The sequence below is a fragment of the Gadus macrocephalus genome, chromosome 18 (genome assembly GCF_031168955.1).
Source record: "Gadus macrocephalus chromosome 18, ASM3116895v1".
Taxonomy (NCBI): Eukaryota; Metazoa; Chordata; class Actinopteri; order Gadiformes; family Gadidae; genus Gadus; species Gadus macrocephalus.
The window spans coordinates 10,235,755-10,257,025 of record NC_082399.1 but is presented as its reverse complement, the minus strand read 5'-3'; the positions used below and the strand labels follow the sequence as shown (position 1 = coordinate 10,257,025).

The 21,271-nt window shown below is 48.9% G+C and overlaps 1 protein-coding gene across 1 annotated transcript in view; it reads left to right on the top strand.

Moving 5' to 3' along the window:
* Positions 1 to 21,020, top strand: part of grid2ipb (glutamate receptor, ionotropic, delta 2 (Grid2) interacting protein, b) — a 34,314-nt gene extending 13,294 nt beyond the window's left edge. The window contains exons 5-25 of the mRNA XM_060037261.1: positions 580 to 743; positions 3,013 to 3,082; positions 4,423 to 4,584; positions 5,327 to 5,482; positions 6,785 to 6,948; positions 7,922 to 8,059; positions 9,223 to 9,308; positions 9,852 to 10,011; positions 10,501 to 10,820; positions 11,405 to 11,449; positions 12,643 to 13,470; positions 14,225 to 14,374; positions 14,750 to 14,837; positions 15,449 to 15,526; positions 16,027 to 16,223; positions 17,180 to 17,335; positions 17,716 to 17,802; positions 18,014 to 18,143; positions 18,397 to 18,515; positions 19,109 to 19,273; positions 19,618 to 21,020. Of these exons, the coding sequence (XP_059893244.1) occupies positions 580 to 743; positions 3,013 to 3,082; positions 4,423 to 4,584; positions 5,327 to 5,482; positions 6,785 to 6,948; positions 7,922 to 8,059; positions 9,223 to 9,308; positions 9,852 to 10,011; positions 10,501 to 10,820; positions 11,405 to 11,449; positions 12,643 to 13,470; positions 14,225 to 14,374; positions 14,750 to 14,837; positions 15,449 to 15,526; positions 16,027 to 16,223; positions 17,180 to 17,335; positions 17,716 to 17,802; positions 18,014 to 18,143; positions 18,397 to 18,515; positions 19,109 to 19,273; positions 19,618 to 19,689 (3,535 nt within the window). The 3' untranslated portion in view covers positions 19,690 to 21,020. The remainder of the gene's footprint in view (positions 1 to 579; positions 744 to 3,012; positions 3,083 to 4,422; positions 4,585 to 5,326; positions 5,483 to 6,784; positions 6,949 to 7,921; positions 8,060 to 9,222; positions 9,309 to 9,851; positions 10,012 to 10,500; positions 10,821 to 11,404; positions 11,450 to 12,642; positions 13,471 to 14,224; positions 14,375 to 14,749; positions 14,838 to 15,448; positions 15,527 to 16,026; positions 16,224 to 17,179; positions 17,336 to 17,715; positions 17,803 to 18,013; positions 18,144 to 18,396; positions 18,516 to 19,108; positions 19,274 to 19,617) is intronic.
* The last annotated feature ends 251 nt before the right edge of the window (positions 21,021 to 21,271 follow it).

The window sequence follows — 21,271 nt, the reverse complement described above, 5'->3', positions numbered from 1 at the left end:
CCCATCTGCAGGATGCTCCCTCTTACATAACTGGCCTGTGGGGGCAAAAACCGACGGTAGAAAGAAAATGATGTATTGCTTCTTTTCTTTTACCATCCCCTCTTCTCCCTTTAGTGGTTTATTCTGCGGACCTCTCCGTGTTTACATCTTGCAGTGGTGTTGCCTCGAATAGTTTCCATGGCAACAAGAGGCCGATAGCACCGGTTCTTGCTCGGTGTATCTCTCGTCTCTGGGGAGTTAGAGTAGGGGGACATCACTGTCGGCAAAATGTCAATGGTGGCCTGTGGTTTTTAATGGAGGGCTGTCCTTTTGGCTTCATTATTTATATATGAGTTTGTCTAGTGGTTTGGTCTTTTTTTCAAGGCACAGAGAGGGATATCAGTTGGAAAAAAATAGCTGGAGGAGAAGGAGTTTATAATGATCAGAGACAACTTCAAACTCAGCTGCCGTCCCACCGGCTAAACTTTTTCTTCTTCTTTTTTTTGGTTCTTGTCGCACCGTAGCAAAAATAATTCACCCAGAAAAGCTCCCCAAAAATCCTAAAAAGATTCTGTGCAAGCATGTTGTTTTTTCTTGAAGTAGCCTGTCTGAAGCAGACAGATCCAGAGCGGTTATTTTGGTTGCCATGACTCAATGCGTCTCTGTTTCCTTCTCTAGGACTTTGCGTGTCTACCGGGGGAAGAAGAGCTTTGGTTTCACCCTGCGCGGTCATGCTCCCGTCAGCATCGATTCTGTTATCCCAGGTACGGTTGTTCCCAACCCATGTTATCTAAACCTACCTGCTACTGTTGTTCACTATACCTTGTTTTCTAAACCCCTACCATCTACTGTTGTTCACAATGCCTCGTTTTCTAAACCCTACCAGCTAATGTTGTCCCCAGTATGATGCTAGCTGAAACCTACTGTTGTTTCCTAGTAGGATTTAACCAGCATGGTATTCCATGCTAGTTAAATCCTACCAGCTTCTGTTGTTCCAAACTATTTTCCCAGCTAATCCACCCCAGGTACTGTTCCTTCCAACCACCATTCTAGTGTAATCAACATGAGGCTAACTAAGCCACCAAGATACTAGCTCAGGGTGTTTTAACACCTGTAGTTTGGTTAAATTGGTCAGAGAGAGCAGTTCATTATGTGAAAGCAGCATTATTTTTTCCGAGGCATTGTTCCTTCTTCCGTGATGTTAGAGTCCTTCTCGAGTTGGTACCTCTCTTCAAAACTGGATGGTGGCCAAACCATCCACCTCCCCAGACGCCTCCTCTCTCTCTCTCTGTGCGTGGTGTGCTAGCCCAGACAGTCACCCTGCCCATTCGCCAGCGCACCGCAGCGGAGGCGTGTAAATGTATTTTGGTAGGGTAGGCAGCCCTGTTTTGTCAGCAGCGGTACCGGTGGTTTTCTGTTCGGGAGATGCGTGGCGTGTGTCTACAGTAGGAAGTTAGATGTTCGCTGACGCATTAATGCGATGCCAGTGACCCTTTAGAATTACCTAATGGTTCCTTTGGGGAGGGAAACCCAGGGGGGGGAATCCGTTGCATAATGGTGTTTTATAGTTTCATTTTAAGTTTTATAAATTTTTGAGGGTCTAACCTAATTAATGCATCTTTATTTATACATTTGATTTATCTTGTTTTTCTATGATGGGAAAATCTGTAGTCATTTTGACAACAAAGACTAAACCTTCAAAAACAAAAACAAAATCTTATTTACATCTTATTAATACAAGTTACAAAAATATTGAGCCTCAAAGGGAGTTTTATTAATTGGTAGATTATGGCTTGCTAGCATATTCAACTTTTCTCCATGTTAGAGAAAAAATACAGATGTTGATTGACTTTGAAAATGCAATATCAACACTTTGGGGAAATAAGTTATTTTTTATTCTATTTGGTAAATTCTCAACTAATCCCTACTTTATTATACATCATCAAAGAACTCTGATGATTAACAATCGAAACAAAAACAAATTTGTCTATGAAAATTAAGCCCTCAATGTACCTCTGATCGCAGTGGAGTTCCTAACAAAAGTACCATCAACAATTGAGTGGGCACATGTATTGAGTCATGAACTATTGAACAGTGCTTATCAAAGAACAAAGCTTTTCCCAACTAAACTCCTCCAAAAGAAACTTATCAGTGCGAACAAAACTGTGTGTGATTGTGTACGCGCGTGTGTGTGTGTGTGTGTGTGTGTGTGTGTGTGTGTGTGTGTGTGTGTGTGTGTGTGTGTGTGTGTGTGTGTGTGTGTGTGTGTGTGTGTGTGTGTGTGTGTGTGTGTGTGTGTGTGTGTGTTTACAGAGTGACAAGTATCGTCCTAAGGGAATTGGCGTCATACAAGTGTTTGTGTGTGTGAGTGTGTGTAACTGTGAGCGTGTGAGTGAGAGTGTGTATGCCAATGGCACCCTTGTGGGGACTGCTGCTTTGTGGACCTAGATTCCATTGTAGACAGACAGGATGCTAGCAAGCAATACATTAGGAAAAACATATTATTTACTGCTAGGGGGACATTTTGTCCGTCTTATCAGTTGAAAATATGCTCTTGTTTTTTTGACGCTTGTTACGTTTCCTTAGTCAGGTATGTAGGATGTTAATGTTCAATAATCAAGCTCAGAACCAGCAGATCCTACTCTGCTGAAGTAAAACCTTAGGGGGGAGACCAAGAACTGAAAGGGCAGAGTGACACCAGCTACTGTTGGGAGATATTCTACAGAAGAGAAACTTATACGTGTGAGTGGATGAATCTTTCAGAAGGGGAATTAAATCAGTGTTTTTCTACATTTGCCCGTCTACATAGTGTTGATTTGAAAACTTTTTACAGACACTTTTTTTTTACAGTTTACTACTCTTGGCCGAGTATCTGTTCGCCAATTGTGCCGCTAAATGATGTGCAGACACTGCCTGGCAAGCTTCTAAAAAAATGCAACTAAAACGTCTCTTGCTGTCAAGACACTAGTAGGATGTGATAGAGGGACCACAGGACCTCAGAGCCTTGACCCTGGCCCTCTCCGTCCCTCTCAGACAGCCCGGCTCAGGAATGCGGCCTGAAGCCAGGAGATCGCATCCTCTTCCTCAACGGGCTGGACATGAGGTTAGTGTGTGTGTGTGTGTGTGTGTGTGTGTGTGTGTGTGTGTGTGTGTGTGTGTGTGTGTGTGTGTGTGTGTGTGTGTGTGTGTGTGTGGTGTGTGTGTGTGTGTGTGTGTGTGTGTGTGTGTGTGTGTGTGTGCATGTGTGCGTGCATGTGTGCCTGCGTCCGTGGGAGCATGTGAGTATGTGTGTGTGTGGCATGCACACGTGTACCGCCTCATGCATGAGTCATTTTCACTGGTAAAGTGTGTTGTGTGGGTGGGTGTCAGTCGGATTGCTTGGCGGGTTTGATTCGAGTGCGTGTCCACGTCTGCACGTGTACGTGTATCATAAGGGTGTGGGTGGGTGTGTGTGGTGCATGGGTGTGTGTCTGTGTGTGTGTGCGTCTGCGTGACTTTGTGTGTGTTTGCATCTTTATGTGTCTACGTGCACATGTTTGTTCATGAGTCTTCAAGTAGGAGTTAGGATCGCCTCCCATCAGTTTCAAATAAAGATTTGAAACATATCCCCCACAAATCTCGGTCGTTATCCGCTTTAAACCGAGTGTATGGCAGCGTGTGCCCGACCGAAGAGGGGGGTCAGAGGTCAGCTCTGGCCTGGAGGAGGTGAGCGGGCCACAGCAGTGGGAGGAGGTGTTTATGAGACAACAGAAAAACACAACGAGGCCAGGATGTGGGGGAGAGCCAGTGTGTGTGTGTTTGTGTGTGTGTTGCTTGTGTGCGTGCATCGTATTGTGAGTGTGTGTGTGAGAGTGTGATGCTTATGTATTGTGTGGTATTTTGTGTGTGTGCATGTGTGCGGTGGTTGGTGCACGCGTAGTATTGTGTGTGTGTATGTGTGTGTGTGTGTTTCTGTGTGGGTGGTATTGTGTGTGCGGTGCTTGTGTGCGTGCGTATCATTCAGTATGTGTGTGTGTGTGCATGTGTGTGTGTGTGTACTGGTCCGGAGGATGAGTCAAGTCCATGAACAGCTCTGTTGGCACCATAGGTCAATAGAGACAAAAGGGAGAGAGCGACCGAGAGCCAGCAGGCCCCTTCAGCCTGTATCAGTACAAAGGGTACAAAGTCCTGTGTGGGGTCGGATCATATGCTTTGTTTATTGCTCTGTTTCAAGCGCTTGTTATCTTTGTGGACGTGCTCTGAAAAGAGAGCCTAATTATCTTTTTGTTGCTTGTCTAACTCTGCTCCCTCCTCTCTCTCTCTCTCACCACCCACCTCTCCCTCTCTTTGTCTTTGTCTTTATTTCTCCTCTCTCTCTCTCTCTCTCTCTCTCTCTCTCTCTCTCTCTCTCTCCTCTCTCTCTCTCTCTCTCTCTCTCTCTCTCTCTCTCTCCTCTCTCTCCAGGAACTGCTCCCATGAGAAGGTGGTGTCCATGCTGCAGGGCAGCGGGGCCATGCCCACCCTAGTGGTGGAGGACGGCCCCGCTGACTACTGCTACTCGGACCACAGCGACCCCGAGGACTCCGGGGGCTCCATGCTGGCCCCCACTGCCGTGCCACGCTCCAGGTCCTGACCAGCAGCACTAATAGAAAGCTTTCTGTTGGATGGATGTTGGCCTCACCGTCGAGAGATTGAAGCTTGGCTGCTCTGTTCATTTGGACAGAGCCCGTTGGAAGTCCGGTGGCGGCGGAGGAGCTTATTAATATTCTGCCGGCGTTTTCACGCCTGAATGAAAAAGTTGACGAAACACTCATTAGACGCGACGCTGGTGGGTGGGCAGCTAGTCCAGGAGGGAGATCATAGACTATATGTAGAGAAGGGCTTGGAGAGAGATGAACAGTGGTGGAGCAGTGGACGTGTTTGTTAAAACTCTGTGGGGTGGGATTTAGAAAATAATTTAGAATGAGGAGTCACTGGCCGGTGGTTACAATGTCGTCAGGAAGTGAAGTCGGCTCCAGGTTGTTGGTGGCATACCTGCAGTACAGAGTGTTGATGGGAAGTGCAAGGGTTCAGTCTGGCCTCAAATCCACGTCTAGAAACGTACTGATTTTTTTGACATCTTTTATGTGAAGTTGGATGCATTTTTGTTTGGAACATGATGGTCACATTTAAAAGAGTACACTTCTGATGTCGAACTTGGTGGCGCTGCCATGCTAACAGACCATGCTAACAGGTCAGGCTAACAGACCATGCTAACAGGTCAAGCTAACAGACCATGCTAACAGGTCAGGCTAACAGACCATGCTAACAGGTCAAGCTAACAGACCATGCTAACAGACCATACTAACAGACCACTGTTCGGTTGCAGTTCCCCGGCCCTCAGCTCTCTGCAGTGGGTAGCGGAGATCCTGCCCCCCAGCATCAAGGTGCACGGCCGCACCTTCAGCCAGCAGCTGGACCACCTTCTGACGGTCCAGGAGCGCTACGCCGTCTGCAAGGCCCTGGAGACGTTCTTCCAGCACAGGTTAGTGCCGGGGCACCGGAGATAGAACCGTAGAGGGGCTAGGACAGTGGGGTTCAAGAGGGCCGCAACCCGTCCGTGGGCGACAGTGAGGAACCAATCTGCCAATCTGTGGGATTGCCACAATGATAAAAAAATATATTACTAGGTGAAAACGGGACTATTGCACAGAAAAGAAAATGTTAATGCTCAATTCTATGGAGTCTTTCCTTGGACAATGAAAATGACAATGTTTTATTTATTTTACTGCACTGAATATTTGATGGTTCCATGGCCAAAGTACCCCCACTGGTGGTTACATCATGAACAAGTTATGGAAACCCTTTGCTTAGAGTGTGCGGTGACTGTTTAACTAGTTGAACCTGTGCTCATTGATCGCTCAATGCATGACAGGTGTGCAGCCTTACCCAACCCCCCCAATCCCATCAGTCTGACTCAGGCCAGGTGAGGCTGCTTAAACCAGCTGTCAACCACACACAGTTTGGATTTGAATGATTTAGATACAAAATAAATGTTTGGTATACCTGGAGCCATCGTTAGGTTAAGCAGGGTTGAAGCACTGACTGCATTAGAGCAGACATGCTGGTAGCAGTCTAAGTGTATGTCATTAGTACTTCCACGTATGCTGTATGTAGGAGGTAGGCAGGGATGCCAAAGGGAATCGCCATGCCACGCACGCACACGCACACGCGCAAACACACTTTGGCGGCTCGATTCCGTTGGTTTCTTTATCCTCCATGGATCAAGCAGAACAGCAGAGAATGGAAGGACGTGGGCTCAGTCTACTTACAGTGCAAAGGAATGCTGGAGACCAGTATTCAGCTGAATAGCATGTCAATTGAATGTACATGTTTAGTGCTCCACTCCCCCGACAGTCACGTCTCAGAACAAAGAAACCGAGTTGACTCTATAGCATACCCCTGGTGTTGAATACCAATCAACTCAAACGCTCAAATACTATGTTAAAACATTATGGAATGTATGCTTATGTATTTAAGGTATTCGTGTGTGTGTGTGTGTGTGTGCTTGTGTCTGTGTGTTTATGTTTGTCTATTTGTTTTTGTGTGTGTGTGTGTGTGTGTTGGGGGGGGGGGGGGGGGGTTTGAGCTTATGTGTGTGGGTGGGTGTTTGTCTTTTTATGTGTGATTTTGTTTGTCCTTATGTGTGTGTGTGTCCATGTGTTTTTCTATACATGTATGTGTGTGTGTCAATATGTTTGTCTATGTGATTGTCTATACGTGTGTGCATGTGTGTGTGTGTGTGTGTGTGTGTGTGTGTGTGCCATGCGCGGGCCCCCTCCTCCAGGAACGTGGACACCCTGATCGTCGACGTGTTCCCGGTGCTGGACACCCCGGCCAAGCAGCTCATCTGGCAGTTCATCTACCAGCTGCTGACCTACGAGGAGCAGGAGCGCTGCCAGGGCAAGATCTCACGCTTCCTGGGCTTCAAGAGCGCCGGTCAGCCCACACGTAAGGCCCGTGCGTCTCCCTCTTTGGTTTGAGTGAGCGGCGTTTGATGCGCTAGCATGACTGGAAGTCACCGACCGCACGCTCGCCTGTCTATTGGTTTAACTGGCAGGTAGACAGTGGAAGGACAACTGAGGTGAAGTCTAGACTACCTTAGTACGAAGAGGAGATGATAAAAGGGAGGAGAGGGAGGAGAGGGGGTGGTGAGTAGGAGGAGACAGGGGGAAGGGAGGCGAGTGGAGGAAACCGAGGGAGGGGGGGGGCAGGTGAGGATATGAGATGAGTGCAGAGGAGAGGAGTGAGGGAGGAGAGTAAAGTGGAGGCGGAGAGCAGGGGAGGGCGGAAGGAGAGGAGTGAGGAAGGAGAGGGGAGGGGAGCAAGGGAGTGACGTAGGAGAGCAGAGGACTGAGTGAGGAAAGGAAAGTGGTAAGGAGAGGAGGGGAGTGGGGAGAGGAGGAGTTAAGTGAGGAGTGTGAGGGAGTAGTATAGGGATGAGAGCCGAGAGCGAGACCATATGCTCTCTGAACTGGCGTGCTTGATCACACATTGCATTAGGGAGATCCTGGACAATGTTAATGACCGTTCAATGAAATGTACATCTGTATTCCCAGTGATATCTGGAGGCAACTGCATATATAAATATCAAACATAAAAAAGTGATCCTTTATGTGTGTGTGTTTGTGTGTGTCTGGATGTGTGCATGACCATTTGTCCAAGCATGCAATCATGCATTGGGCTTGTGAATGTCTATATGCATGTGTTTTTTCTTAATATGTCTGTGTGTGTGTGTGTGTGTGTGCTTGCTTGCATGCTTGCGTTCGTGTGTGTGTGTGTGTGTGTGTGTGTGTGTGTGTGTGTGTGTGTGTGTGTGTGTGTGTGTGTGTGTGTGTGTGTGTGTGTGTGTGTGTGTGTGTGTGTGTGTGTGTGTGTGTGTGCGCGTGTGCGCGTGTGTGTGCGTGCGTCTCTGTGTGTGTAGCGGCGGTGGAGCCTGAGCCTGTGGTGACGGAGCACCACCGTCGGAGCAGCTCGGTGCGTGTGCGCAGCACGTCGTACCGCAGCAGCATGCAGGAGAGGAGCTCCGACGACTGCATCATCGGGACCCACCTGGGGATGGGTACGGCCCACCGCAGGCCTCTGTCACACTCCGGCCCCCCGCCCGCTGTCACCAGGGGGCGGTCACGGCATTGGCCTCATGCAGGGGGACAATACGGGGGTGGGGGGGCGCAAGGTGTACCAATTGTGTGTGTTTTTAATATCCTATTGTGCTCACAAACCTGTTTTAGGGCACAATGGGATATTAATAATATTGCCAATATTGGTTTAACAATTCCTTTCTAAATAAAATGTTGGGGTAATCTGTTAAGTAAATGCTTAAGAAACAGCATGTCAGGGGTGAGGCATGTCGCTCAGGGATGCTCATCCTAAAATAGTGCTCGAACCCAGACCGTGTGAGTCTGTGTGTCCCTAACCTGGACCCTCTCCACAATAAGTAGGACTGAGCATGAGCTAGATCTCTCTTTGGCCTTCAGACGCCAGCGACAACAAGGTCAACAACGACACAGAAGGGAAGCGACACGAAGTGAGGATGAAATGCAATTCATGGAGATGAATTGCATTTAGTGGTGATACATGAGGATCACATGACCCAAAGAGGTCAGGGGTCACTTCGTCTGTGGATGGGATTATTCGGTTGCTCTTCCCGCGTGCCTACGGGATCCTCGTGGGCAAAGATCGACTGTAGAGGCGTGGGAGTGTGCGTCGTGTTCACGGGAGTGTGTTTCATAAGAGTATGAAAACAGACAGGCTAGCACCCATGTCCGCACTCAGCTGCTGTCTGCGTTTTGGAGGCAGTACCAACGGTCGGCTCTGCTGCCTTTTGAATTCAGCCACACACGCTGGCTTCCTGCAGCCAATGGAGGACAACGACGTCACAGCGTGGCGCCGATATTGACCCCATTGCATCACGCATACACCTTACAACGCTTATGTGTCACCCGATGCATTCCCACGCTGTTAAGAATAGAAGCGTTGTAGCTATAGAGCCTCATCGGGGCGACCCACCTGTTTCACTATCCCCATCGCCCCCCCCCCCACCGTGTGTTTAAGAGCGCTGATCCATGCTGCTCCGTCCGGCCCCCCCCTTCCTCCTCCTCCTCCTCCTCCTCCTCTCCTTCTGGGCCCTCCTCCAGCGGGGGCCCGGGGCTGCAGGAGGCCGGAGCGGAACAGGGCGGGGCCGACGTGCTCCAGTCCCGCCGCTGACGCCCTCTTGTGCTTTAGGGATTCATGTCGAAGCGCCCGACAGCCCCGAGGAGAGGGAGTGCGGAGACGGGACCTCGTTCCCAGAGTCCCCCGACATGAAAAACGTGGGTATCCGTCCATTCCGCTCCCCCTTCGCCCCCCCGCCACCCCCCCGTCCCGTCCCGTCCCCCCCCGTCCCGTCCCGTCCCGTGAAACCCAACGGGTTTACCGACCGGCATGGGGGTTGATGACGTCTTCATCAACAGCCATGCGGGTCGTGTTTGCTTTGTTTGTCCTTTTCTGGAGTTTGTGTGTCCTTTCCAAGGTCGGTTGATCTACGTTCATGTTTTACTGCGATTCAACATCTCCTGGCTGCCTGTTTGTTCTGGATATTACGCATTTTTTTTTAAATATAATCCAACTCTTCAAATGAACAACTTCAGTGAAAACCACTTTAAGCGTCAAGGTCCACATTTATGCCAATGCTTAATGACAAAAAACTGAACCCAATTGAGCGGCGTTGTCCATATTTCTCGCCGCCGTTAGCAACCATTTGTTGCTTGCTCACGGCGTGACGGCCCACCGAGCAGCCAGGCGGCCATGTTGTGCACGTCAAGCTTCCAGCCGCCGCCATGCTAACCCGCTGGTCACGCCTCCATCCCCCGTAGATGTCAGGCCTGTACACGGAGCTGGGCAACGTGTACGCCACCAAGAGCGCCTCGCCCCCGCACGCCGCCGCCCCCCCCTCGCCAGCCCCGGAGGGGCGGGGCCAGGCCGAGCCCTACCGAGGGCGCTCGCTCTCCCCCCTCACCCTCCCCCCGCTGACAGGTACCAACGAAGCCGCTGTCGTGCACACACACGCACACACATACATATGGACACACATATAAACGCACACACACACACACACACACACACACACACACACACACACACACACACACACACACACACACACACACACACACACACATATAAAAGAGAGACATTTGCAGGCGCACACACACAAACAAAACCTTGGACCTATAAGTCGTCAAAAGATGTCCAGACACGTGTACATTTACGATATGGCTTGTGGCTTGTAGCCGTGGCAACACTTCGGAGAGAAAAAGGGAACAGTGTGTTTGCGTATCACCATGGCGACCACGTCTCTGTCAGCCTGTTATCGACCCAGAGGTCAAAGGTAACCCCCCAGCATGCAACAGTGAGACTGTGGCGTCCCTGTCCGAGACGCGGGGAGCCACCGTTCACAGGACTCCCGCCTCATCCCCGACTCTCCCCCCCCCCCCCTCTCCCCCCCCCCCCCCCCCCAAACAGGGAGCCACACCAAGTCGGGCCTGTCCCTGTCCTGGAAGGAGCCCCTGCCCACGCCCGTGTACGAGCTGTACCACCAGGGCAGCCAGGAGTCCAACCCCTACGTCAGCCTGGAGAGCCCCCCCGCCTCCCCACACCCCTCCAACGGCAGCAGCGGGGGCCTCAGCCCGCTGGGCCGCCGCAAGAAGCTCTTCACCTTCTCCCGGCCGCCGCGCAGCCGCGACACCGACAAGTTCCTGGACGCGCTGAGCGAGCAGCTGGGCCACCGCGTCACCCTGATGGACGAGGGCCTGCCCCCCCCCGCCGACAACGACTACGAGGAGGTGAGGAGGGCCGCGGGGGGGCGCCTGTATATGACGTGTGCTCGCCTGAAAGCGTTTCGTCGTGCCGTGATGATACATGTTGTTTTAGGACGGTGTAGGGCTTGTACGGCAGAGTGCATCATGGGATGTTTTGTTCGGTCGACACTTAATTCGGCCATTTTGAGAGTACTCCAGAGAGGTGTTAGTGTGACAATCGTAAACTAACGTAAATATACCAAAACTTCGGCTAATGAAAATGTTGTTTTTGACACGTCTCTCATGAGTCTCAAAGACAGCAATGTCTCTCCATTAAGACAAGTCCTTTGACGGTTAATCACAAAAAAATTATCCCTTGCTCCTACGCTTCCAAAATGGAGGCGATGTGCAAGCACTATTGCCATGTTCTGTTGTGCTGGGAGTTTGCACGATATTGTTTGTGAATTTTTGTATATAACAGATAATGATCCGATTATTGTCAGTGTGTATTTCATGTTACTAATCATTTGATTATTTTGATGCGTTCTATCTTTAAGTTGTGGTGCTTCACGTGACGTTAGATGCCATGCTAATGTACACTACGATGAACACTTGTGTCACATGAACAGATATTTCAAGGTGGTTGTCATGGTTTCAGAAGAAGAGATGGGCCTGTAAGTAAAACAATAAATAATAATAACAGTAATAGTTATATCTCATAATTATTATTACAACTATAATAACCAATCTACACTAATAAATATCCTCTGATTGTATCTAATTGTGATTAAGTAAAGTAAGCTGTACTTTTTTGCATTCCTAATTGAACCATAGCTGTAACATATTTCTTACAAATATATTACGAATACAAGAAACAAATTTAGGAGTAATAAAGTAATAAAGTGACTTAGCTTCAAGGTAAGTGAGGACCACGCCTGATACTTGAGACTCAGGAAACACGTAGCGATGAGGCCGTAGCGAAGCACTCCTCAACCCCAGGGATGATGGACCATCAGTGGCTACCGCGCAGCCATTAAAACGGCTGCTTGCTATGAGAGCCGTGTATCTCAGTGACGCCACCAGGGTGTCAGGAGAGTTGCAGTAGACAGGGGGAGGTAGAGAAAGAGCTGACGGGGCGTCTCGTTAGACCCCAGGAAAGTTTGCGGTGGAAGTCTGGGAGTAAGCAGATTTCTCACCAGTGGACTTCACCAATTAGTCTGTTACCTCTTACTGCCGTGGTCATTCGTGGAATCAGTTTGATGAGCACTCTGTGAAACAGGTTTATAGGAAAGAGACCTACAACAGACATTTAACAGTCCTGAAGCAGCCATACAGGGAGTGGGAAGTAGATGTATACGAAGTAGCAATTTGATTTGCTGTCAAATGAGCAATTATACAGTAAGAGATGCAGATCAACACTAAGTGGTAATTAGACACGCAGTAAGAGATGCAGATCGACACTAAGTGGTAATTAGACACGCAGTAAGAGATGTAGATAGACACTAAGTGGGAATTAGACACGCAGTAAGAGATGTAGATCGACACTAAGTGGGAATCAGACAGACAGTTAGAGATGCAGATAGACACTAAGTGGGTGTCAGACAGACAGGAAGTGTGAGACAGTTGTACAGACGGCGGGAGGTAGATAGTACAAAGTAAGAATTAGAAAAACAGTAAGAGATGCCGCTAGACACTCACTGGGGATCAGACAGACAGGAAGTGTTAGGCAGCTGTACGGGAACTGGTAAGTAGATGTAATGATGTGATGTGGACACACCCAGGTAGCACAAAGCAGACGTACAGTAAGTGTAAACCCGACGCCCAGGAAGTGTGTGCGTGTGACAGGAAGTCCCTCCCCCCGGTACAGATGAGCTACCAGGAGGAGCAGGAGCCCTGCTTGGCGCCGCGCCAGCTGAGCAGCGACGGCAGCGACGGCCGCAGCAGCAGCGACGACATCACCTCCTTCTCCTCGGGCTCCGAGCCCATCCCCCCGCCCCCCTCCCAGAGCCCCCCGCCGCCGCCCTCCTTCGCGTCCCCCATCCCGCCGCCCTTCCAGTTCACCGACCCGCACCCGACCGTGCGCTTCTCCCCGGAGCACATCCCCCGCGCCCGCATGGCCTTCCACCCCCAGCACCCCATCATCCCGCCGCCGCCGCCGCCCCCCAGGCTGCTGCTGTCGGGACGGCCCCGGCTCCACCAGGCCCCGCCCCCCAGGGAGGAGGAGGAGGAGGAGCCGCCGCCGCCGGCGGGCATGACCCACGACCCCCAGCGGTTCCAGGGCACCTTCGCCCGGATCCCGCGCTCGGGGACCCAGACGCTGGCGGGCCGGCGGTCCCAGCCGTCCACCCGGACCCCCCACCTGCCGCGGCAGATCAGCACGCCCCAGCCCCTGAGGCAGCCCTCGCCCCAGCCCTCGCCCCAGGTCTTGAGGCCCAGCCACCTGGTGCTGCAGCGGCACCACCAGCTGCACCACCAGCACAGCTACCAGGGCCCGCTGCCGCCCTCGGCCCAGGAGCCCGCCCCCCCCCACACCCAGAGCCACTCTCTGGGCCGCAGCCCCGCCACCGCCCACACCACCCGCACCACCCTGCTCACACACAAGAGCTACGACGCCCCCCTGATGGAGCTGCCCCCACAGAGGGTGAGGTCACTCTTATGGTTGTATGCTCTAATATATCAAAGTTTTAATTCACATTTTCCCCTATAGAATCCCTATCATAAAATCGATGTGTTGTAAATAATAAGGATAATCCAAGTAGGGAATGCATGTTACCTTTGATTTAACGTTACAGGATAAAGTGGATTTTCAAACTGACATGTAGCCGCTATCGTTTAAATTAACCCGGGCGTTAAGGTTCACATATACAAGGCTATAAATTATGCAGCGTTGTTGCAACGGCAGAGTGGGAAGCGATGCCATAGTAACAGAGGTGCAAAAGTGTACTGTATCTATTTGGATGATACGCAGATTAGAAGATGCTGAACAGATTGCTCAGTGTTCAGGTGGTTCTCTGGTATGAGCGCAGACCTGCGTCTCCCGGTCTCTCGTGATGTTGCTGTGAAAGTGGTGATGGCGATGATATTGATAATGATGAAGATGATAGGGTTAACGGTGCTGATACTGAAGAGGAGGATAGTGATGAGGGGGATGATAGCGGGGATGATAGTGATAATGATGAAGATGATAGGGTTAATGGTGATGAAAGTGATAATGATGAAGATGATGGGGTTAATGGTGATGATACTGAAGAGGATGATAGTGATAATGATGAAGATGATAGTGTTCATGGTGACAATAGTGATGTGGGGGTTGGTGGTGATGATGATGATGATGATGATGATGATGATGATGATGATGATAGAGATGATAGTATTTATAATGATGATGCTGATGAAGATTAATGTTTAAGTTCATGGTGAGGTTGAGCTTGTTGATGTTCTCCCCCCAGGTAGCCCCTCCCCCAGCCCCCCCCCTGCCCCCCTGCGAGCCCCCTCCCCTGCCCAGGGCCAGCCCCACCCCCTCAGAGTCCAACCACATGAGCGTCAAAAGGCTGCGCTGGGAGCAGGTGGAGAAGTCTGAGGGCACCATCTGGGGACAGGTGGGGTTGGATGTCAACGTGCACACACACACACACACGCACACACACACACGCGCACACACACACACACACACACACACACACACACACACACACACACACACACACACACACACACACGCACACAAACTCACATATTGTTTTGAACCCTGTTTAGGAATAATAAAAAATGTATCTATGCAAAGACAGCACATTCTATTGTGAAATGGCGGTTCTTGCATTTTTTATGTTTCTTGTGGCTCACACTGGTATTGGCACAGATTCAAACCAGCCAGCAGGCCCCTTGTGTATACAATTAGAACACTCAACATGCAATGGAATACGTCAGACCCAAAAATAAAGTTAGTGTCCTGTTTGTTTGTTTTTCCTGTGAAGCTTGGAGAGGACTCAGACTACGACAAGCTGAGTGACATGGTGAAGTACTTGGACCTGGAGCTGCACTTTGGGACTCAGCGCAGATCCAGTAGGTTCAGTAGGCTCACTGCATCATCATCACCATCATCATCACCGTCATCGTTACATCAAATGACCCCTGAGGGCTTGTATGGTGCTAGAGCCCTTCATATATCTGACCAGTGTTTGTTGTTGGAAAATGTCCTTGTAATTGATGTTGTTTTGTTACCTCTAGAGTCTCCATGTTCATCATTAAGCAGCCTTGGCCTCCTGATCAAATCCATTCTCCATGAGGCACCACCTCCTCCTGCTCCTCCTGCTCCTCCTCCTATACCTCCTCCACTGCAAAGCTCTGTCATTGAGGAAAAAAGGCGACTTGGCTTTTATTTTGAAAAAAAATCCAATAAAATGAGAGGCAGATACATTGTGTGTGCAATGACAGAGCTTTGCACAAAGGTTCCATTCCGTTGACCTTCCACAACCTGCTTTACCTCTAGAGAGTGTGTGTGTGTGTGTGTGTGTGTGTGTGTGTGTGTGTGTGTGTGTGTGTGTGTGTGTGTGTGTGTGTGTGTGTGTGTGTGTGTGTGCGTGTGCGTGTCTCTCTGTGTGTGTAGTGTCCTCTCTCGGTGCCTGGAGAACGTAACCTTACCGTGTTATTGAATGTATCAGTGTCCCCCCCAGAGCCCACCTTCCTGCCTGAGAACTTTAAAAAGAAGGACGTGGTGGAGATCCTGTCCCATAAGAAGGCCTACAACGCCTGTGAGTAGCCGGCTGGGGGTGGCGGGTGGCGGTCTGTGGGACGACCCGAGGTCAATCCGCAAACCTCAAAGTGCCAGCTCTGTTAAAAAGAAAAGTGTCCCTTGATGAATTCTTAGTTTGATTGAATTTTCAAATTGTAATTATCAAACACAACCACCACATAAGAATCCAGGTTTGGCCTAAAAACCCAACCTGGCCCCAGCCCATGCCTCTCTATCAGCCTTCAGTCATGTTAACCCCCCCCTTCCCCCCCACACCGTGAACCTCTATAACTGTAACCTAAACATCACCCCTCCTTCCTCCTCGCTTCCCCCCCCCCCCCTTCCACCTGGAACCTCTATAACTGTAACCCCAACCCCGTCCTCCCCCCCCCCCCCCCCTTCCACCTGGAACCTCTATAACTGTAACCCCAACCCCGTCCTCCCCCCCCCCCCCCCCTTCCACCTGGAACCTCTATAACTGTAACCCCAACCCCGTCCTTCCTCCACCCCCCCCCCCAGCCATCCTGATCGCCCACCTGAAACTGTCCCCAGCCGAGCTCCGGCAGGTGCTGATGACGGTGACCACGGAGCGTCTGGAGCCCGCCCACATCAAGCAGCTGCTGCTGTACGCGCCCGACGAGGACGAGGTGAAGCGCTACCGGCAGTTCGACCAGGACCCCGCCAAGCTCAGCGAGCCCGACCACTTCATCTTCCAGGTTCATTTTTTTATTTAACCAGGAAAGTCCCATTGAGATTTAAAAAAACAAAACAATCAAGGGAGTGCTGGCCAAGAGGCAGCAAAAAAGGCAGCAAAAGTTACACAGTTACAACATACAGACAGCCAATCAAATGATAAAAAAAACAGTTACAAGTAAAGGAGGTCGTCTCAAGTGCTCTCAGCCTGGATTTAAAAGCATTCAAAGAAATTAGTTCAGTTATTCTCCAGTGTTGTGCAGCACGCTCCATGTCGAAGGAGCATAGGAGATGAAAGCCCCTTTTTCCCAGTTCTGTGCGGGCAAATGGAATAGACGGCAACAACTGATCATTTGAACGCAAACCGTAAGAATCAACACTTCTCTGTGTGATCAGATTCCAGATGTAGGAGGGCAGTAGCCCAAGCGTGGCCTTGTTAATAAAAGTGCACCAGTGTCCGATCCACCTGGTGGACAAAGAAGGCCAATGATGGGTCATGTTCGGGCTTGTTCGCCAAAATTGCATCATGGGAATTTTGGTGCTGATACCATTGCCATTTTGTGATGACTCGAGAATTATAGTAGTGTCAGATCGTAAAGCAATGTAAGTATACCGTAAACCAGGCTAATGAAGACGTTGCTTTGGCTTTGGTTTTACCGTCTGAAAAGCGTGGTTTCTGACCAATGAAATTTTGAACCTTATATTTTGATTGGATTCAAACATTAACCAGGGACAGGTGTGAGTTATTGAAGGACATGGAGCTCTGGTTGTCAGGACTATTAACACTCAATAACGGATTGATCCCATCTAGAAATTAATAAAACATTTGATTCACATTTTCTACGTTAGAACAGCCATAAAGTACATGGGTGAAAGGCCTGATTGCTGAACGGGCCTCAGCCAATTATCAAACTAAACATATCAAAAGGAAAACAGAAAAGATCAGACGTTTTCAACGGGTTTTGACCGTGTCGTCCAGATGTTGATGGTGCCAGAGTACAAGACGCGCCTGCGGAGCCTCCACTTTAAGACCACCCTAGCGGAGAAGACTGAGGAGATCAAGGTGGCCTATGAGTACATCTACAAGGCCTCCACTGAGCTGAGGACCAGCAGGAAACTGGCCAAGATCCTGGAGGTAGGACCAGCAGCCAGGAGCGGGAAGGGTGTCGTTTGGTTTTAGTCGCGGGGCTAGCAGATCTCAAAACTATTTCTTCATCCAACTCTATCATTTCTTTTTTCAACGCATTCATTTTTACTCTTTTTATCGATTGTACTTTGTAAGTCTTATAACTTTAACTGTTATGCACTTCTGCTGTAATACCCATATTTCCACTCAGGGGTTAAGAAGGGTTATCATATTTAATAATAATAATTATTTGGTTCAATACCTGCATTTCATACAGCGAAGTAATCCATAAAGCCTACAAGTTACGAAATAATTTCCTTCTTCTTTACTCAAGCGCAACTAATCCTGTGAATGTGTGAGTGACATTCTGGTGCTGTGTCCCGACCCAGTTTGTGCTGGCGATGGGGAACTACCTGAACAATGGCCAGCCCAAGAACAGCCGTACCACGGGCTTCAAGATCATCTTCCTCACAGAGGTACCCTGGACGCCTGTCAGCGCTGCAGTGTACTGGAGAAACATGTGTGCTCAGCTGTCGGACTGCCAGATGTCCATAGCCGTACCTGTAGTGCTCCATTAGCAAGACAGATAACCCATCTATCTGCATGTCCCTGGATGCACAGGTCCCTCTGTATAGAAGCCTCCTCAATGAACTTGCAGTAATAGCACCGACCTCTCTCCTCTTCCAGCTGAGTACGACCAAGACGGTGGACGGTAAATCGACATTTCTTCACATCCTGGCCAAATCTCTCTGCGAACACTTTCCAGAACTGCTCAACTTTGACAGAGATCTCACAACAGTGCCTCTGGCAGCCAAAGGTACAGCACTCATACAGCCAGCAGGTGGCTGATTAATATGCAGGGACACTGTTCAGATTCCCTGGTGAAAGTTTCTTTTTTAATAATTTTGTTTTAGTTTGTGTTGGATGTCAACGGAGAGGGAGGTGAAATCCTCAGAGTTAGTCAGGTCTCAGTCCTGTCCTGGCCGGGCTCTGTTGTTAGACTGAATTACTGGAACCCACTAACTAGTTATACTGTTGTTGTTGTTGTTGTTGTTGTTGTCACCGTCCAGTCAATCAGAGGGCGGTCACATCGGAGCTGGTTGACCTCCACTCCACCATACAGGACATACGGACCGCCTGCGCAAAGATCCCTGCCACCTCCGAGGACCACTTCGCCTCTGTCATGAGCGTATCCTTCCAGCCAAAGTAGTACCTCGATAAACTAGAAACTGTTTCGAGATCTGATCGCTCGAAATAGATTATTTATTTCGACCAATCAGATCGCTCAAAGAAAAACAAAGAACATTTAAAGCCATCTAATTTGCCGAATCTTTTTTGTTTTTAGAGCGATCGGATCAGTCTAAACAAAGCTTTTTGGGAGTGATCTGATTCGTCAAAATATAAATATTTTCAGAGAAATCAAATTGGTTGAAAAATATATTTATTTTGTGTTAAAATTAAACTAATATTAAACGAGTATCTATCAGATTGTATCATATCTCATCAACCGTTACCATTCGCACCAGATCGTTAGAACATTGAATCGAAAGGCATCGAATCGTTCCATATTAAAATGGATTGTCCCTGAATCGGATCGTCGCGCATGTATCTAGATACGTATCGGATCGTCCTATGAAGGAGAGATGCAAACCCTTAATATATACACTAATAAACAGAACAACGTCTCTAAAGTGAAACAACATTTCACTTTACTGTTTACAATGCATAGCACCCAAACAACCTCGGGACCCAACCGTTCGACCCTTGACCCCGGTCCCCCAGAGCTTCCTGGAGAACAGCCATCCTGCAGTGCAGTCCCTGGACGCGCTGCAGCACCGCGCCATGGAGGAGTTCTCCAAGGTGGCCTCCTACTTCGGGGAGGAGAGCAAGGCGACCAGCACTGAGGTCTTCTTCGGCATCTTCACCGAGTTCATGTCCAAGTTTGAGGTGAGATGATCACTCTTTTATATTGAGTTACAAAAAGCCACCAGGGTAAGATGTAACCAGGGGTGCTTTGTCCTCCCTAAATGAACAATGCTCCCCTCCATGTTAACCTGCTACAGTAGCATCTGGAACACCCTTAGCAATAACCACTGAAGTCCTAATATTAAGTGAAGTGATTTAGACCTTTATTCTTAACAGGATATTCCTACTCGATTAGAGCACGTTCAGTACAGGGTGTGTGTTTTTGTTTGCGAGTGTGTGTGTTAACATGTGTGTTTACGTGTGTGTCTGTTTGTTCGTTTGTGTATTTACGTGCGTGTGCGTGTGCGTGTGTGTGTGCTTCACAGCGAGCCCTGGGCGAGACCAAGGCGTCCGAGAACCCCCGCAGCCCCCGGCTGGTCTCCCCTCTGGCGTGGTAGGAACCCCCCCCCCTGATCCCCCCCGACGGCCTCATGGCTCCTAGCGCCCCGCCATGTCGACGGCGACGCCCGTAAAATCCCCCCTCTCACTTTGCTCTCTTCAACCAAAGTGCCAAGATGACCCCCGGATCACACCCCCACACGACCTCCACTGCCAGGGCTCAGACACCCCCACACCGCTCGCTAGAACTCCTAAGCCGCCCTGTTTAGAGAGAAGGGAAGTTTCAGGTCAAAGGTCAAAAGAGGGTCCATTTAGGAGGAAACCGAGGGGCCAGTTCTACATTGATGCGCATCACTGTGTAGAGAGTCTGGGGCCAGGGCACCTGGGTGCTGACTGCACTGCTCTCAACACACCGTCTGGGTGGCTGTTGGGAAGGAGTGACAGAGACATAGGTCATAGCAACGAGTGGTCTAAATAAACAATTAGTACTTTGTTTTATGTTTGATTATACAGTTAAAAAAAAGAAAAAAAAAAGAAATATATATTTTCTATCTGAACAGGTTCAAGAGTTGTATAGATTAAAAGGTTGATATATAACATAGATATATGATACATGCCAGTTGATTGTACTTATGCAGATAGCAACAGGCTATGCCAGGGTTTGGCAGATTACAGTTAAATACAGTTATGCTCTCTCTTCCAGACCCCTATAGAGGACTATTTGATTATATTGGTTGTAGAAAACATTATGTAGGCCTACAACAATATGCAAAAATCTCTACAAAATTAAAGTACACTGATATTTAAGGGGGTTTTAAAAAATGCGATATCAGTGCAGGGTTATCGTCAACATGAATGCCGTCCGTTGTTTGAAACAAACAAGTTCCAGAAGTTTGCTTAGTTCAATGTTGCCGGCTTGTTACAATAGACGTACCGTTAGTTAAACGGCGACTGTAAATAGATATTTTCTGACGACTCCATTTTCACAGATTGAATGACTCACATACGATGTAGCGATGTTGCTATGGTGTTTTTCTAATGTTGGCGTTATTGACGTTGAATGTTCATACAGTTTGCTATGCATTCTCTGTCTCTTTTTTGATGATATGCTCTATTTATGCTGAGACTCCCGTGAGCACACACTTGAAGCGTTTGGTTATTGCACAGCTTGAATCAGGCTTTAGAGGTACCTGTGACCGTGTGTTCGAGTGTACGCTGGCTGCAGGACAGTGCACTACAGTGTTTCGTTGGTTTATTTTTTTCAAAGTCATTTGCATGTCGTGGAAGTCAGTGTTGTAATTTATGTTAACAAAAAAAATGCACATCTGCTCTTGTTTAGTTTAATTTTATAGTTGTTTTAAAATAAAAAAGAAAGTCTGTTTAATGTTTACCGTATTGTTGTCTCCACATTATTTGGAAAAGGGCCCAAAAACAATAGCACAAACAAAACTGTTATTGATTCACTTCTTCTACGGATTGAACGGGAAGGTTGCTGTCATTACGCACGCTCAACCTCTAGTTGTAATTAACAGGGTTAATTATACAATGGAAAGTGCAGTATTCTATGCATGCAAATCAATTATTAAATAGCTTTTACAGTTATTCAGGGCTGATGATTGCATTGACATTTTAAAATGCAAG